General features: G+C 66.6%; 1 protein-coding gene across 2 annotated transcripts in view; it reads left to right on the top strand.

Annotated features, from left to right (window-relative positions):
- The first annotated feature begins 955 nt into the window (after positions 1-955).
- The window catches only part of Adgrl1 (adhesion G protein-coupled receptor L1), a 31,734-nt gene continuing 15,971 nt past the window's right edge, over positions 956-16,718 (top strand). Inside the window, exons 1-3 of one of the 2 annotated variants that reach the window (XM_070002146.1) lie at positions 956-1,291; positions 12,956-13,124; positions 15,462-15,675. In XM_070002146.1, the coding sequence (XP_069858247.1) occupies positions 13,055-13,124; positions 15,462-15,675 (284 nt within the window). In that variant the 5' untranslated portion in view covers positions 956-1,291; positions 12,956-13,054. The remainder of the gene's footprint in view (positions 1,292-12,955; positions 13,125-15,461; positions 15,676-16,718) is intronic. The other variant, XM_070002144.1, reaches the window with a different exon arrangement.

The following is a 16,718-nucleotide window of genomic DNA, read 5'->3' as shown; positions in this document are numbered from 1 at the left end:
CCCTCCCTCCAGCCGGGCTCAGACCCCTCCCCCAACCCCCTCCCCCCAGCCGGGCTCAGATCCCCCTCCCCCACCCCCAAACTGGGCCCAGACCCCCTCCCCCGCCCCTCCTCGAGCTCAGATCCCTCCCACACAGCCCCTACCTGGCTCAGCCCGCGCGCCCGCCCCCCGCCGGGCTCCGCTCCGGGTCTTCCTTCCGCTGCCTCCTCCCCCTCCCCCCGCCCGGTGCCCACCCCGGGCCCGGCGCTGGGTCCCCCCCCCCGCCCCCCTCATTTCTCCTCGGGCGGGGAAAGGCGGAGGCGGCGGCGGGCCGAGTCCAGTCCGGGGTTTCGGGCCGGCTCCGGGCGCCCGCCCGACAGGTTGCGCCGCCGGTCCGGGCCGGGAGTCCGCGCCGGGCTTTGCGCGCGCCGCCCCCCGCCCGCTCGGAGCGGAGGGAGCGGAGGGAGCGGCGGGCGCGCGCGGCGAGCGGGCGGCTTGTCATTGCTGGTGCCCGGCGCCGGCTCGCTCCGCGCGTCCTGCGGTGCCCACGGGCCCGGCCCGGCGCCCCCCGCCCCGGCCGCCTCGGGGGCGCGACGCCCCCCGCCGCGCCGCCGCCGCCGCCGCCTCCCGGCCCGCGCCGCCGCCGCCCTCCGCAGCCCCGGCCCCCCGCCGCCACTGCGGGGTGCGCGAGCCGTCGGCGCGGGAGCTGCGGGAGCGACGCCCCGCCGTCTGCCGAGGGGGCCCCGGCCGATGGGGCCGCGCGGGCCCCGGAGCGGCGCCGCCGGGCGGCGGGGGGCTGCAGGGGCGCCCCGCCGGCCCCGCTGAGCGCACGGCCGCCGCCGCCGCCGCCGGGGGCCGCGGAGTCGCCTGGGCGCACACGTGCCGCCCCCGCCGGGGCCGCGGAGCTGCGGGGGAGATGCGGGCCGCCGCCGGCGCCGCCTCGGGGGGCTCCGCCTCGCCCCAGCCCCCCGATCTCTGACGCCGCCCCCGCCGCCGCCCTCCCGGGAGGGGCGCAGCCCGCGCGCCCCCCGCCCCGAGCCGCCGCCGCCGCGAGGGGCCGCCTCCGGTACCCGCGGGCCGCCGGCGCCCGCCGCTTTTTTATCTCATTTTTCAACGTAATTTTCGTGGCCGGTGGCGGCGGTGCGGGGCCCGAGGAAGGAAAGGACACGAAGATACCCCCCCCCCGGGCCCGGCGCCCCCCTCCCGCTTCCCTCCTCCGCCCCGGCTCCGGGAGATGTGCCGGGCGGGGGCCCCGGGTCCGCGGAGCCGCAGGAGCCTCGCGCAAGGCCGACCCCGGAGCAGCGTCGGACAGGTGAGCGGCCGCGGGCCCGGGGGCGCCGCACCTGGGCCAGGTGTGCGGGGCGGGGGCGCCGCGATCGCGGGGTGCCTGTGTGCGCGCGCGTCGGGGGACCCGGGGCCGCCGGGGGCTGCGGGGCGCGCGGCGGCGGCCCCCACGGGACACCTGGGGCGCGGGTGGGCGTCCGCGGGGGGGGCGGCTCGGGGAGGGGAGCGCGCGGCGCGGCGCGCGCCCGTCTTTGTGGGGGGGAGGCGGCGCGCGTCCCCGGTGCGCGGGCGCGCGGCGCCCTGTTTGTGTAGGTGTCGGCGCCCGCCGGGAGGCTGCGCGGGGCGCGCGGGGGTCCCGGGCCCCCCCCCTCGGAGGGGCGTCCGGAGCGCGAGGGCGGTGGGGGGAGGACGCCTCGGGGAGGGTCCGAGCGGCCCGGGGCGCCGCGGGCAGGACGCGGGGTGCGCGGGGCAGGGGTGTCCGCCGGGGCTGGGGGTGGCCGGGAAGAGTCGGACAGGCCCGGGGTTGGAGAGGGCGAGCCCCCCTCCTCCGTCCGCGCGGAGAGGTGGGGCGTGCAGGGCTGGGGGGGTGGAGCGCTCACTTGTCATCGGCCCCGTTGGAGGGTCCGGGGTGTCCTGTCCGAGCCCCAGCGGGCCAGGGGCAGGGGGCTGGCCCGAGATCGCCGCCCCGGCCCCGCCCCGCGCCCCTCTGTCCCGGGCCGTGGGGTCGGGGGTCCCCCGGCGCCCCGGCCGCTCCTCCCCCTCCTGCCCGGCGGCCCCGTGTGCACCGCAGCCGCAGGCCGAGCCCCCCCCCGCCCCGGTTCCTGCGGGGACCCCGGCCCCGCTCCCCCGCTCCACACATGTGGTGTGCTTGGGGGCTGGGGGAGGGGCTCAAGATGGCCGCCAAGATGGCTGCGCCTCTCTTTTCTCTCCGTCTCCCCCCTTCTCCTTCGCCCCGCTCGGTTCCCGCCTCGGTTCCCGCCGGCGGGAGGGGGGACGCGGGGCGCCGGCGTGGTCCGCCCGCCCCGCGCGCGCCGCTCGCTCCCCGGGGCCTGGTGACCTGGGGGGGTCCGCTCCTGCCCCCTGCACCCCCAAGGGCAGACGGGGGTCCGGCCCGGCCCGAGCCTGGGGGCCGCCCGCCGGCCCGCGCCGGTGCCCCCCGTGCGCAGGCGGGGTCAGGGCGCCCGGGGTCGGCGGTTCGCGGGGTCCCCGGGTCAGGCCCCGCCTGGCGCGCCCGTGACCCCCCTCTCTGCCTTCCTGCTCCTCATGCCCGGTTTTATTCCTTAAAAGAAAAAGAGAGGGGCAAGCGGGGGAGCAGGGGCCGGGGCCTCGCGGTCATGCCCGTGACTCCCCCCTGAGCCCCGCTTAGCCCGCCACCCGCTCATCACCCGGATGAATTTCATCGGAGCCGGGTCCAGGGGGCCGTGTGGGGGACCCCCCACCTGCTGCCAGCCTCCATCTTCCGCCTCCTCTTCCCTCTCGGGTCTCCTCCTCCCCAGCTCTGCCCTGTGGCACCCCCCCAGAGCCCGGTGTACCCCATCTTCTGCCCTTGGGTGTGGGGACAGCGCCCAGGGTCAGGGGCTGGCACACCTGGCCCATGGATTCTAGAAGGACCTGGAAGGCAGGAGAAGCCAAGCCAGGTTTCTGCTTGCTGCCTGCCCGCCCAGGGGACCCCCGAGGTCCCCCAGGTGTGCGGGGGAGGGGGGCCCTCTTGGGGGCCTGGGGAATCTGCCTTCTGCTCTCTGGAAGATGGGGCGTCCAAGTACCCCGGAGGCCGGCTGGGGCGCAGGTAGCTCCCAGGGCTCCCCCCCCCCGTCCCTGCAGAGGGGGGAGCCCTGGGAGCCGGTGCTCTGGCCAAGGGGGACCGGGGTTCCTGGCCTCTGTCTCCCCCACCCCGGAGACGTGCGTGCGTGCGGCCAAGGACACGGAGGCTCGGGTTTCCATGTGTGGCTCTGGTCGCGCATCCAATTTCCACAGCCAGACGTCCCCCCAGACGTCCCCCCTCCCCTGCCCGCGGGGACCCCGCCGGCCGGCCGCGGACAGAGGCAGAGTGGGTCCCGAGCCAGCCAGGGGGTGGCCCATCCCCGCACCCCTCCTCCCGCGGGGTGGGGGAGGGATGCGACGCTGCGCTCCGCTGTGTCTGGCCGGGTCCCCACACACCTGCAGCCGGGGACCAGGTGCGCGCAGGGGCCGCCCGGGGCCCAGCACATGCCCACCGCGCCTTTGCCAGGCGCCCTGCTGGGGAGCTGGGGCCGGGGAGCCGGGGGCAGGCTCCGCTCCCAGCCTGGCAGCACAGAGAGGGCTTTACTGTTGGGGGAGTTTGAGGGAAAGCTGGTGTGAGGCCTGACTCAACAGAGCGTTGCCCCTCACTCACCCCATACTACACCAGACCCTGGTGGAGGGCTCTGCACCCCGTCTGCCCAGCCCCCCATCACTCCCTCCCTCCCCATGTGCTAAGGGAGATTCCACCCCAGGGCCTTTGCACAAGCTCGTCCTCCATCCCTGGATCCCTCCCCACCCAGCAGCAAGGCTGCTTCACCCCCCCCCCCCAGTAACTCCCCTTCCTCCCGGCTCCCATGCACACCCTTAAATCTGCAGCCGGCTCTCCATAGAGAGGACAAATTTTACACACACTGTAATTTCCTGATTTATTGTCCCTGCTTGTTGACTGTCTGTCTCCCTGACGAGGGTGCAAGTGCTGGAGAATGTTGTCACTTGCTTTGCCTTGGGCCCCCAGGTGCCTGGATTCCTACCTGGCGCCTGGCGGTTAGAAATCTTACCTGAGCGAGGGGCCTGGGCTCGTCAGGAGGCTGAGCTTCAAAGCCAGCCTGCTTCCCGAGGGAAGTCCCGGAGACTTGCCTCCCATGAACCAGCAAAACGCTGGAAGTGGAGCTGTGGCTTGGTGGCAGAGCTCCAAGTCTCGAGCACAAAAGCTCAGGCCGGGCCCAGGGTTTAAGCCAAAACACAAAACAAAAAATCTCCAGCTGGGAAGGTGGCTCAGTGGTAGAGCGTTCACCTCGCATGCCTGAGGCCCTGGGTTCCATTCCTCAGTGCCCCATACAGAGAAATAGCCGGAAGTGGCGCTGTGGCTCAAGGGGTAGAGTGCGCTCTTGAGTAAAAGAAGCTCAGGGACAGTGCCCAGGCCCTGAGTTCAAGCCCCAGGACTGGCAAAAAAAAGCCAAAAATATTTTCTGAGCTGGGTGCTGTGGGGGAACACCTGCCCCCCTGTTCTGGGGAGGGAGAGGTTGGGGGGAGCCTGGGGTTCATGGCCACCCTGGGCTCGTGGGAAGAGCCAACCTGAGGGGATGAAGTCATGTTTCCAGCCGATGGTGCATCCTGTGGGGAGGGGCATCGTGGGGGTGGGGTGGCAGGCACCCCACGGTGGCATTGCAAGGCTCAGAACCCCAGAGGTGACATGGGGATCCTTGCCAGGGTTCGAGGCCTCCACCCCACCCCGACCCCCACTTCCACCTCCCCCTCTCCCTTTGGGATTCTTGTCCTTGTGTGTCTGTCTTAGGACTTGAATTCAAGGCCTTGGGCTTTGTCTCTGAGCTTTTCCTTTCTTTTTTATTTTTTAGTTTTGCTCCAGGTTGGCTCCACATCCAGCCTTCTAGAAGGTGGTTCCCTGGAGATGAGAGTCTCACAGGCTTTCCTGACCCGGGCAGGCTGTGAACCTCGATCCTCGCATCGCAGCCTCCCGGGTAGCTGGGATGACAGGCGGGAGCCCGGGCCTGCGCCTGGCCAGCTCTGTAGGCTTTCACCGAGCAGACAGGGAACAGGGCAGAGCCACAAGGGGCCACGAGAGAAAAGCCCAAGGTGGCTTCTTCCTGATCCCAGATCCCTTCCTCCCAGCCCGCTCTGTGTCCTCCGGGCAGTGTGTTCGGTCTTAGAGAAAGGGGGTGCAAGGGACATCATAGAATTTTTTTTGGGGTCCGGTCGTGGGGCCTGAACTCTGGGCCTGGGCACTGTCCCTCAGCTCTTCAGCTCAAGGCGAGCGCTCTACCACTGGAGCCACAGTGCCACTTCCGGCTTTTTCCTTTTTGCTTATGTGGTGCTGAGGAATCGAACCCAGGGCCTCAGGCATGCAAGGCAAGCGCTCTACCACTGAGCCACCTTCCCAGCCCCAGCAAGGGACATCTTAATGAGCCAGAGGCTCAGGACGCTGCAGTGCGTAGCTGAGCCCCCTCCCCCCAAAAAACCCCAAACACCAGACCCCGGTGCCGTCACCTGCCCACCCCTGCAGCAGCCGACGGCCCACTGGGCTGCGTGGCCTCCGTCCACTGGTGACCTCTGTGTTATTTTTAGCCTCTGAATGGAGGCCCCCAGCTATTTTTACCTTTGGGGGTCGTGGAGGGGGGGCGCCCAGGCTATTTTTAGCCTGCGTTTTTATCGGATTTTTGTCTTTTGGTTTGGAGGGCAGGGCAGGGCAGGGGCTCCAGCCTGGCTCCTTCCGGAGACCCTGGAGGGATGTAAACTACCGTCTCCCAAGCCCAGCACCTGTATAGTGGCTCCCACCTGTAAACCTAGCGACTCCGGAGGCTGAGATCTGCAGATCGGGGTTCAAAGCCAACCGGGGCAGGAAAGTCCTCTGAGACTTCAATAAACTACTCCCCTCCTGCAGGATAAAAAAGCCAAAAGTGGAGCTGTGGCTCAAGGGGTAGAGTGCCCAGTCTCGAATGAAGACGCTAAGGGGCAGAGGGGCAGCATGCAGCTCCGGAGCTGAAGTCCCCGGTACTGTCCCCCCAGACAAAAACAAAAGCCCTACACAAGCCTAAGAAGCCATGTGGGCTTGAAGTCCAGGGCACCCCTGGGGTCCCTGGGCAGCAGCAGCCTCCTAAAGGGTGCAGCACGGACGGACCGGCCCAGCCTGAGCCCTCCCCTCCCTCATTTTGTTCCATTTCTTCCCGCTACCATCCCGCCAACATGTAAACACCATCCAGGCCTCAGGACATTTGCACAGGCTTGGTTCTCTACCCAAGACATGTTCTCCTTCCCTGGGGACCTGCCCGACCCTCCCTCACCTTCCCAGGTTCTTCCTGAAACCTCGCCTTCCCCTCCACTCACCCCCAGTCCTCACGGGGCATGGATCGTTGCCCGGCTGCACACTGCCTGCCAGCCTCTTGCCACCGCTGCCCAAGTCCCCTTCTCAGTGGGCACACCTGAGATTCCGGTTTTAAGCCGGCCTGGGGCACAAAAGTCTGTGACGAAAGAGCTAGAAATGGAGCTGTGGCTCAAAGTAGCAGAGCGCCCAGCTAGAGCGGAAAGAAGCCCAGGGACAGGGTCTGGGCCCTGAGTTCAAGTTCTTGCCTGGCACTGGCCAGGCTGACCCACGGTGGGTCTGGCCCCTCCATGGCCCAGGGCCAGCGTGGGAGGGAGATTGGATGCCAGCCTAGTCCTGGTGGGTAGAGCAGGGAGACAGGACTCGAGGACTGGAGCAGGGGCTGTGAGCCAAAGGGGTGCTGAGCAGACGGTGGGCCCGGGCCTGCGGTGCCAGGCAGGGGTCTGGGGGCCAGGAGCCGTGGGAGGCTGCGGGCAGGGAGGGGGACAACTGGGGTTTGGGGTTTCCTTGGGGCTGACAGATCCTTCTGGATTCCCAGGCCAGGGAAGGAGGTCCTGGGACAGAGGGGGATTTAGGGGCCTGTGTGTGTGTGTGGGTGCTGGAACAAAACCCAGGCCCCCTATGTCAGGCTGGTGTAGACATTGGTGCTGAGCCACATCCCCAATCCGTTTGTTTGTTTTTGTCGGTCCTGGGCCTGGGTGCTGTCCCTGAGCTGCTCTTGTTCAAGGCGAGCGCTCTACTGCTTGAGCCACAGCCCGCTTCCTGTTTTCTAGTGGTTTATTGGAGATCAGAGCCTCACAGCCTTTCCTGCCCGGGCTGGCTTTGAACCTTGATCCTCAGATCTCAGCCTCCCAAGTAGCTAGGATGACAGGCGTGAGCCGGGGTGCCCGGCTGTCATTTTAATTTTGAGACAGGGTTCTCTGTAGCCTAGGCTGGTCTGGAACTCTTGTTCCTCCTGCGGCAACCTCCAGTGCTGGCATTATAGCGGGCACTGCCAGGCTGGGTGCGTGAGGCCTTTTAAGCCTTCTTCATGACAGAGTGCATGTCACCTTCCTTCCTGTGCCTGGCCCTGGGCTGGCACGAAGGACTTGGCCAGAGAAGGACACATGGCTGGAGACATGCAGTTCAGAGTGTGGCAGGCGGGAGAGACATCGGGGGCCTGGCGGTGTTCATTCCTTCACCCAAAGACCAGAGGAGGGCGCAGGGAGGGGCGCGGGGCGGCCGGGAGGGCGGTGCAAGGGTCCTGGGGCAGCCCGGGCCTTGGTCTCTGGGTGGGGACGAGGAAAGGGGCCAGGCGGGCCGGGAGCCTGAGCCAGGCCCGCGGGGACCACCCCCCCCCGGGCGGCTGCTCCGGAGAGCAGCGCACCCCCTTCCTCGTGCCCGCACCCCCCAGACGCTCAGCCTCCCACCCACTCCCCGGGTTGCCGTGGCAACCGCGGGCGAGGGCAGGCTCCCGCCCCGCGCTCCTCCTGTCGCGCTGGTGTCCCCGCGGGGCGCGCGAGGACAGACGCGGGGTGCGGCGGGGTGCGGCGCCCGGGCGCGGGCCAGCGGCCGGTGAGTGCCCCACGGGAGCCGGGGGGGGGGGGGGGACCCTTTACCGGCAGCGTCGCTCCTGTGGCCTATGAAACCGGGTGCAGGTGGCCCTACGCGGCGTGGTCCCGCGGGAGCTGGCTCAGGGGTTCAGACTGGGGAGGGGGCGACCCCCGAAGTGGGGTGTCCCCGGGCTCCATCCTGGCTGCGCCCTGGGGACCCCGCTCCTGGGGCCGCGGCTCGCCGAGTTCCAAGGGGCCGCCGGAGCCGCACGACGCGCATGCCCGGAGGGGCCGCCACCGCCAGAGCCGCACGACGCGCATGCCCGGAGGGGCCGCCACCGCCAGAGCCGCGCCGCGCATGCCCGGAGGGGCCGCCACCGCCAGAGCCGCGCCGCGCATGCCTGGAGGGGCCGCCGAGCCACACGCCCACGGAGGGGCCGCCGGAGCCGCACGCCGCGCATGCCCGGAGGGGCCACCGGGAGCCGCACGCCGCGCATGCCCACGGAGGGGCCGCCGGAGCTGCACGCCGCGCATGCCCACGGAGGGGCCGCCGGAGCCGCACGCCGCGCATGCCCACTGGCCTCCCCCTTCCCCCACGCGCACGTGCTCGCGCACGCGCGTGGCGGTCCTGAGTCTGGAGCTCAGGCCCAGGTGCTGCCCTTGGGTTTTTCTACCCAAGGCCGGCGCTCTTCCACCTGAGCCGCGGCGCCACTTCAGTTTTCTCCCGGACTTTCCTGCCCGGGCTGGCTTGGAACCGCGATCCTCAGATCTCAGCCTCCCGAGGAGCTCGGATGGCGGGCGGGAGCCGCTGTTGGCGCTGCCCTCCCCGGCCCTCCCCCTCCCCCGCCCTCCCCCTCCTCCCCCCTTCCCTGTGCACTGAGCCGTGGGGGGGTGAGGGTCACACTCCAGCGCCTTCTCTTTTTCCCCCAAGCCCGGGGGTGGGGGCCTTGGCGCGGCCCCGTGGGGCCCAGTGTGGACCGGGGCTGTGGCCCAGGGTCCGGGGTGGACTCGGCTCCCGGCCCCCTCCACGCTGGGGGCTCCGGGGTGCCAGGCCGGGCGCACCCCGCACCCGGTGTGGCGTGACTGGACGGGGAGAGAGACGGAGGCGTGGGCCGGGTGGGGTGCGAACGCTGGGGAGGCTGAGGACGGAGGCCCCGGAGGTGGAGGCCAGCACCGGACCCGGCCCGCGCACGCCCGGCACCCCGCCGCGCTGGGGAGGCTGAGGACGGAGGCCCGGGAGGTGGAGGCCAGCACCGGACCCGGCCCGCGCACGCCCGGCACCCCGCCGCGCTGGGGAGGCTGAGGACCGAGGCCCCGGAGGTGGAGGCCAGCACCGGACCACGCCCGGCACCCCGCCGCGCTGGAGGCCGAGACCCGAGTGTCTGCGCTGGAAAGGCCGTGCGGGGCTCGCCCGCGCGGAGCCGCCGCAGCGCCGGGAGCCCAGCTGTGGCTCGAGGGGCGGAGGCGCCAGTTGAAGACCACCAAAGCAAAGCTCAGGACACAGCACCCGAGACCTGAGTTCAAACCCCAGGACGGGCACACAGAAGAGGCCACGCAAGGATTCGGGGAGAAGGCAGCTGCCTCAAAGGCGGGATGGGGGGCCCAGTGCACCCTGAAGCCTCCAGTACCTTCCCCTTCCATGTCTGGCTTCCTGAACTGTGAGAAAACCACCTGCTGTTGTAGCCACCCGACTGCCGCGTGGGCCACCCCTTCTAGGCCCCCCTCCTAGGTCCCCCGGGGATCCAGGGGTGCCAGCGCCCGCCCTGCAGGCAGAGGGGAACAAGCAGTCAGAGCGGCCGGGCTTGGATGGCAGGCGGTGACCACAGGACATTGTAACAGCGGGATGGACACCCAGGTCCCTGGGGCCAGCTGAGCCCAGCACACGCGGACCTGAAGGACACAGGTGGAGAGCCGGTGATGACGCGGGGGAGAGGCGTGACGGGGGAGAGGCGTGACCGCCCCGGAGGATCTTGCTGCACACACGTTGTGCAAGCTGTGCCACTGGACGGAGCTCGTGGCCAGCGAATCAGCGCTGCCGGGTCCAGGAGCGGCGGCACATTGATTCCAAGTTCCTTGTACCTGTCAGACTAGCTATTCAGGAGGCTGAGGTCTGAGGATCGAGGCTGGAGGCCAGCCCAGGCAGGAAAGCCCATGAGTCTCCTCTCCAGTGAGCCACCAGAAAACCGGACGTGGAGCTGTGGCTCAACTCAGTATAGCGTCAGGCTTGAGTAAAATTGCTCAGGCCCCGAGTTCAAGCCCCACTAGTCCCTGCACACACACAAGATGGATGGATGCAAGCAAGCAAGCTAAGGGGATAAATGGCAAGTGTCCGCCAACCAGGAAAAGTTGAACAAAATGTGCCCTCCCTCCCGCCCCAGAGGTGGTGTAGTCATAGCAGAAAATCCGCCTTCCTTCCGCCATCGGATAGACCTGGAAAAATTCATCCCGCTGACAGAAGGAACTCCAGGGGCTGCCGTCGGGTCCCTGTGCACACAACGTCGGCATTAGATAGCAAACTTAGAAAACAGATATCCCCAGGTTGAGTGAGGGGGCAGAGTGTGGTCACTAAATTCAGAGTTCATGTTAGAGGGGGGAAAAGTTGCTTTAGACCCTAGTACGGTGGCGCACACACGCACAAGACCTGTGTGTGTGCGTGCACATGTGCGCGTGTGCATGTCCTGGTAGGGATGTTTGAACTTGGGGTTTCAAAGTGTTCCCTCAACTTTCTTGCTCATAGCTGTCACTCTACCACTCGAACCAGGCCTCCAGTCCAGGTTTTTGCCAGTTAATTGCAATGGAGTCTTGAGGACTTTTTTCCTGCCCAGACTGTCCTTGAACCTGAGACCCTTCAGGTCTGGGCGTTGTGAGCGGTTAGCCGGGCCCTGTTAGAGTTCAGCATTTGAGTTCTCGAGCCTTCTCGTTGTTGTCGTTCTGATTCTGTCATTCTGTGTTGAGACGAAGCTTCCTTCTGTTGCCCAGGCTGGTCTAGAACTCGCCACCGTCCTCTGACCTCTGCTTCTGGAGTGCTGCGATTACAGGCGTACGCCGCTGTGTCCAGTTTCCTCTAGGGCTGGCAGAGAGAGGAGCTGGGGTTGTGGGGTACTGGGAGGCTGGGGGACCCCCCTCAGCAGCCATGGAGGGGTCCCCGGTGGAGTCTGCCGCGGGCCGCTTCCGCCTCTAGACGGCGCCTCGTGGCCTCTGAGCACCCAGCCCCTTCTCCACACCTGCCATCTTCATGGCTGCGCAGAAAACACCCAGGTTAAAATGGCCAGCAGGTGACCTAGCCTCCACGGTGAGGTCTCCGGGAGGTTGTGAGGAGGCCAGGGTGGGTGTTGGATAGCCAGATCTGTCCCTGTCACGGCTCCAGCCAGCCTCGGCCTTAAGTGCTGGGGCGGGGGGCAGAGGGAAAGCGAGTCACAGACCCACCATGCCTAAAAGAGCCTATGCCTGTGCCTCACGCCTGTAATCGCAGCTACTCAGGAGGCTGAGATGAAGCCAGCTCAGGTGGGAAAGTCTGTGGGACTCTCAGTGTTTGTAGTGCCAGAAAGCCCAGGAGCAGCGCGCAGGCCCTGAGTTCAGGCTCCAGGATTGCTCCCCCCCTCCCCCCCCCAAAGAACCAAGAGTACCACAGACAGACCCAGGAATAGGAGGAGGGGCTTTGCAGGGGGGGCTGTGGTCTGGGGGGGGCTGTTGGATTGGCGGAGTTGTGATGAGAAGCTGGGGGGGGTTGGGATCTCTGGGGGGTTCGGGGTCTCTGGGGTGTTAAAGGCCAGCCAGGCTGAAGTTCTGTTTCTTTCGTTGTTTTTTGTCGGTCGTGGGTCTTGAACTCAGGGCCTGAGTGCTGTCCCTGAGCTTCTCTTGCTCAAGGCAAACGCTCTACCACTTGAGCCACAGCACCACTTCTGGTTTCCTGGTGTTTTATGGGAGATCAGAGTCTCAGGGACTTTCCTGCCCAGGCTGGCTTTGAACCGCGATCCTCAGATCTCAGCCTCCTGGGTAGCTGGGATGACAGGCGTGAGCCACCGCGGTGCCCAGTGAGGTGAAGTTCTTACAGCAAGGGAGCAGTGGAAGCAGGAGTTAGGAATTGGGGGGGGGGGGGGCGCGTCGGCGTGGGCGTCGCTGATCTGAGGCTCCTGCGAGGAAGCAGGACCCCAGCAGGGCGCCGACCTTCCCATGGGCAAGGTTGGCGCCCAGATCCATGTCACCTTGTGGTCGCTGAGTGTGGTGGGAGAGGGGCTGTGAGCGTGCGCCTGGGCCTCGGATGATAGCTGTTGGCCTGAGACAGGTGCAATGGCCCTAGGGCAGAGTGGGGGTGAGGGAGTGAGCTGGGTGGCTGGGGCATCTTTGCAAGGATTGTGGAAGAGACGCGCAGGGCGGGCTGGGAATAGAGATGGGGGACATGGTGATGGTACCAGGCAGCTGGGGTGGGGGTGACGCAGGAGGGGACAGCGCAGGGGGAGGGGGGGCAAGCCCCAGAGCCCTTCCCTGCAAGGGCCATGTTGCTTCTAAGCAAGTTGCTGGCAGGCTGATGCGGCCAGGCCTGGGGTCTCCCTCTGGACAAGTGGGGTGTGAAAGCGTGTCACCTCTTAGGTGCTCAGGGAGACCGCAGCTGGGAGAAGCGGCAGGCTCACGGGAACAGCACGCAGACTGGCGCGGAGCCGCAGAGGATGGAGGGACGGCTTGGGGGCCGGCTGTCACCGCCTGCCTGGCTCCTCTGTACCTTGGGGGTCCCCTGCTGGGGAATGAGGGGCCTGGGGCATCCCTGGTCCCCGCTCTGTGGCGCCAGCTTCCTGGCTTCTAATTAGCTGCAGGATGGTGAGAGACAGGAAATGGGGGGCTGGGGCGGTGCCTGGGAGCTTGCCTGCCCCAGAGCTGCAGGCGGGGGACACCAGGGGCCCCCAGCCGGAGGGGTCCGAGATCTCGATAGGAAACCCAGGGGATGCTGGGTGCAGGCCGGTGCCTGGCAGCCACAGTGCCCTAAGGAGGTCTCCTGGGCCTGAGGGAGAGACCTGGTCATTTGTAAGCAACCAGGGGCTTGGCTCCAGCCCCCTCTTCTTGGGGAGGGGGGGTTCCAGCCGCGCTTCACCCGTGTTTCTCCCCGCAGACTGGTGGGCCGGGCTGCGGTGGCTGCCCGGTGATGCGGGGCCAGGCGCCCTGCTCCGCTCAGTGAGAGCCCCGCGCACGCGCGCTCCCCGCCACCGCCATGGCCCGCCTGGCCGCCGTGCTCTGGAGCCTCTGCGTCACTGCCGTCCTGGTCACCTCCGCCACCCAAGGTAGGCGCCACCCCCTCCCGCCTCGCGCCGTGGGGAGGGGACTCGTCCATACCCCAACGTAACTGGGGGCTCGCCCCAGAACCTTCCTGTCCTCCTGGGGCTCTGTGTGTCTCGCTGTCTCTCTCTGTCTCTCTCTCTCTGATTACATCTCAGACAGAAGTCTCCCTGGGAGGAAGGCTTAATTAAAGCACGCCCGCTGACGTTTATTTAAAAACAACTAATTACGCGCCCGCCCCACACCCGCCACGCTGCCACAATTAGCGCCCCGGCCGTGCCCACCCCGGCCATCACTCAATAACTGTCCCTTGCACCCCTGCTCCTCCCTCTGCCTGCCCTTTTCCTCCACAATGCCATAGAACCAGAGGGGGGGGGGTCGGAGGGGAACACATCGTCTGTCGGTGCCCCAGGACCTTGGCACGGCTCCATCTGCCCGACCCACCGTCTCAACCCGCCAGTGCCCAGGTTCTCAGCCACCCCGCTTGTGCCCCTGAGCCCCAGCTGGGCCAGGAGGGGCACCTCCATTCCCCAGCGTCCAATGAGGCAGCCCTCCGCCCCCGGCCTCCCTCCCTCCCTCCCTCCCGCCTGCCCGCCCCTCCACCCGCCCGGCGACACTAAAATTAGATTAGGAAGCAGATGGTGTGAGAGTGGCTCATGTAAAACTTTCTCCCGACTGGGGCTCGGCTCACCCCAAAAAACCCCAGGGGCCCCATTGTCACAACACCTTCGGGACTGGGCCTCTGGAAGGGGCGCCCCCCCCCCCAGCTCACAACACACCTGTTCCACGTGGCAGGGCAGCTCCGGCACACCAGGGCCTCCCCTGGCCTGGCTGGGCCCTGGGTTCAAGCCCCCTCTGTCCTTGCCTCGGCCCCAGGGGACCGGAGTGTGGCTGGCGGCCCGTGGCGGCCCGTGGCGTGGGGTTGTGCCCACGGGAGCTCCTGAGTCTCGGGCGGGGCCCAGCCGGCCCGTGTCTCCGCGGCCTGGGAGCCAGCCTGGCGGTGACCCGCCTCCCTCTCGTGGCTCACGCCTTTCGTCCCAGCCAGGGAGGGGGCTGAGGTCCCACCGTCGTAGTCCAGAGCCAGCTCAGGCAGGGAAGTCTGTGAGGCGCTCATCTCTAATTCACCTCGGAAAGTTAATCGTGCGCGTGGTAGAGCGCCAGCTTTGAGTGAAAAAAGAACAAAAGAGCTTAGGGAGCCGGGCGCTGGTGGCTCACGCTGTCATCCTAGCTACTCAGGAGGCTGAGATCTGAGGATCCCGGTTCAAAGCCAGCCCGGGCAGGAGAGTCCGGGAGACTCTTATCTCCAATAAACCACCAGAAACCGCAAGTGGTGCTGTGGCTCAAGTAGTAGAGGGCCAGGCCTGAGCTGAAGAGCTGAGGGACAGCGCCTGGGCCCCCAGTTCAAACCCTTGTACTGGCATGAAACAACAAAGCTACATTCGTCAGTGTCTGAAGTCCTCCAGTCCTCCTTGGGCCAAGGGGTCCCCATTTCCTAGGTTAGGAGCCTGGGGTCTGGGAGGCATCTCTGGGGCATGGGCTGGGTGTAGGGGCCAGCTCCAGTGAAGATTTGTTTCACACACCCCCCCCCCCAACCTACTAGAATTGCGAGTCTCACACGCGGCTGCTTACACCTGTGATCCCAGCGCACTTGCGACGCTGAAGCTGGCGTTACAAGCCAGCCTGGTATACACTGAGACCCTAGTTCTCAACAAAACCCAAGTCAAGGCTGGAAACCTGGTTCAAGTGGTGGAGCACCTGCCTAGCAAATACATGAACATGAGTTCAAACCCCAGTACCACCAGAGAAAATAAATGAAGTGTGTCTCCTGCACCTGCCCTTCCCCCTCCCCCCAATCTGGTGTGACAGCCTGGTCATGCATGCCTGTAATCCCAGCATCAGGGAGACCAAGACAAGAAGATCATGAATTCTAGGCTAGCAGGGCGCTGGTGGCTCCCGCCTGTCATCCTAGCTTCTCAGGAGGCCGAGATCTGAGGATCGTGCAGTTCAAAGCCAGCCCGGGCAGGAAAGTCTGTGAGACTCTGATCTCTAATGAACACCAGAAAACCAGAAGTGGCGCTGTGACTCAAATGGTAGAGCGCTTGCCTTGAGCAAGAGAAGCTCAGGGACAGCGCCCAGGCCCTGAGTTCAAGCCCCACGACCGACAAAAAAGAAGCTAAGACTGCGGCGGGTGAGGCCAGGGCCTGCGGGCCTCTGTCCTGACCCTCGCAGTGAGGTGCAGAGATGTAAACTGAGGCTAGCGCAGTCAGCTGAGCTGGGGGTAGACTCCCCGGGGATCCCCCTCCCCACAGGCCAGAGGTGATGCTGCCCCGTCTCTCACGCAGGCCTGAGCCGGGCTGGGCTCCCGTTCGGGCTGATGCGCAGGGAGCTGGCCTGCGAGGGCTACCCCATCGAGCTGCGGTGCCCGGGCAGCGACGTCATCATGGTGGAGAACGCCAACTACGGGCGCACCGATGACAAGATCTGCGACGCCGACCCCTTCCAGATGGAGAATGTGCAGTGCTACCTGCCCGACGCCTTCAAGATCATGTCACAGAGGTGAGCAGCCCCCTGGCCACCCTCCTGTAGTCCTGGCCTGGGCACCTGAGCCCCTCCCTCCCCCACCGGTCAGTCAGACCCCTGGACAGCAGGGGTCCACCGGAGAAGGGACAAGGGAGGGCGCCACGGGGCACAGGGAAGTCCCTTCTTTGCCCCAGATTCCAGGGGTTGGCTGGTTTCCCCCCCCAGGGGGGCCAGCAGGACTGCCTGTGACATCTGCGCATGCTTGTGCCTGAGCCAGGTGTGTGTGTGTGTGTGTGTGTGTGTGTGTGTGTGTGTGTGTGTGTGTGTGTGTGTGTGTGTGTGTGTGTGTGTGTGTGTGTATCTGCGTGTGGGGGTCTATGCGTGTGCGTGCTTTTGCACGTGTCTGTGCCATAGCGTGCTGCAGTGTGTAGACCAGCTGATGTGTGTCTGGCTGTAACCCCAGCCACACTACCCAGCCATGCACGCCTATCAGCGCCTTCATGGCCTTCTGAGTTGTTGTCGGTTGCGGGTCTTGAACTCTGGGCCTGGGCGCTGTCCCTCAGCTCCTCAGCTCAAGGCGAGTGCTCTGCCACTTGAGCCACAGCACCACTTCTGGTTTTCTGGTGGTTCATTGGAGATCAGAGTCTCACAGCCTTTCCTTCCCTGGGCTGGCTTTGAACCGCGATCCTCAGATCTCAGCCTCCTGGGTAGCTGGGATGACAGGCGGGAGCCACTTCTGTACGTAGACATGTGGCTACGTGGAAGGCAGGATTGCTAGCTCCATTAGACCGGTGAGGTCTCCCCCTGCCGTTCTTGAAGCGTTGGCCCCTCCCTGCCTGGTCCTTGCTTTATTCTGCCATTGGGCGTCTCTGATTGCAGGCAGGGCCAAAAGGGCGTCCGCAGCTTCTCTGTTAGAGAGCCACAGATTGGCTCCTGCGAGAGTGCACTGCCCTGGCTAGGTCCAGCCTGCTGCGAGCTGGGGGTGGGGGGGAGCGGGGCGGGGAGGGGGCGCCTCACCTGCTGCCCAGGCCGCCAGTGCCTCCTGGTTTAACTGCAGTAGCCAGAGCTGACCTGAGAAG

This window comes from Dipodomys merriami, unplaced genomic scaffold (genome assembly GCF_024711535.1).
Source record: "Dipodomys merriami isolate MVZ:Mamm:240054 unplaced genomic scaffold, mDipMer1.0.p SCAF_6, whole genome shotgun sequence".
Lineage (NCBI taxonomy): Eukaryota > Metazoa > Chordata > Mammalia > Rodentia > Heteromyidae > Dipodomys > Dipodomys merriami.
The sequence above is the reverse complement of the archived record's forward strand: the minus strand, read 5'-3'. Positions and strand labels throughout refer to the sequence as shown.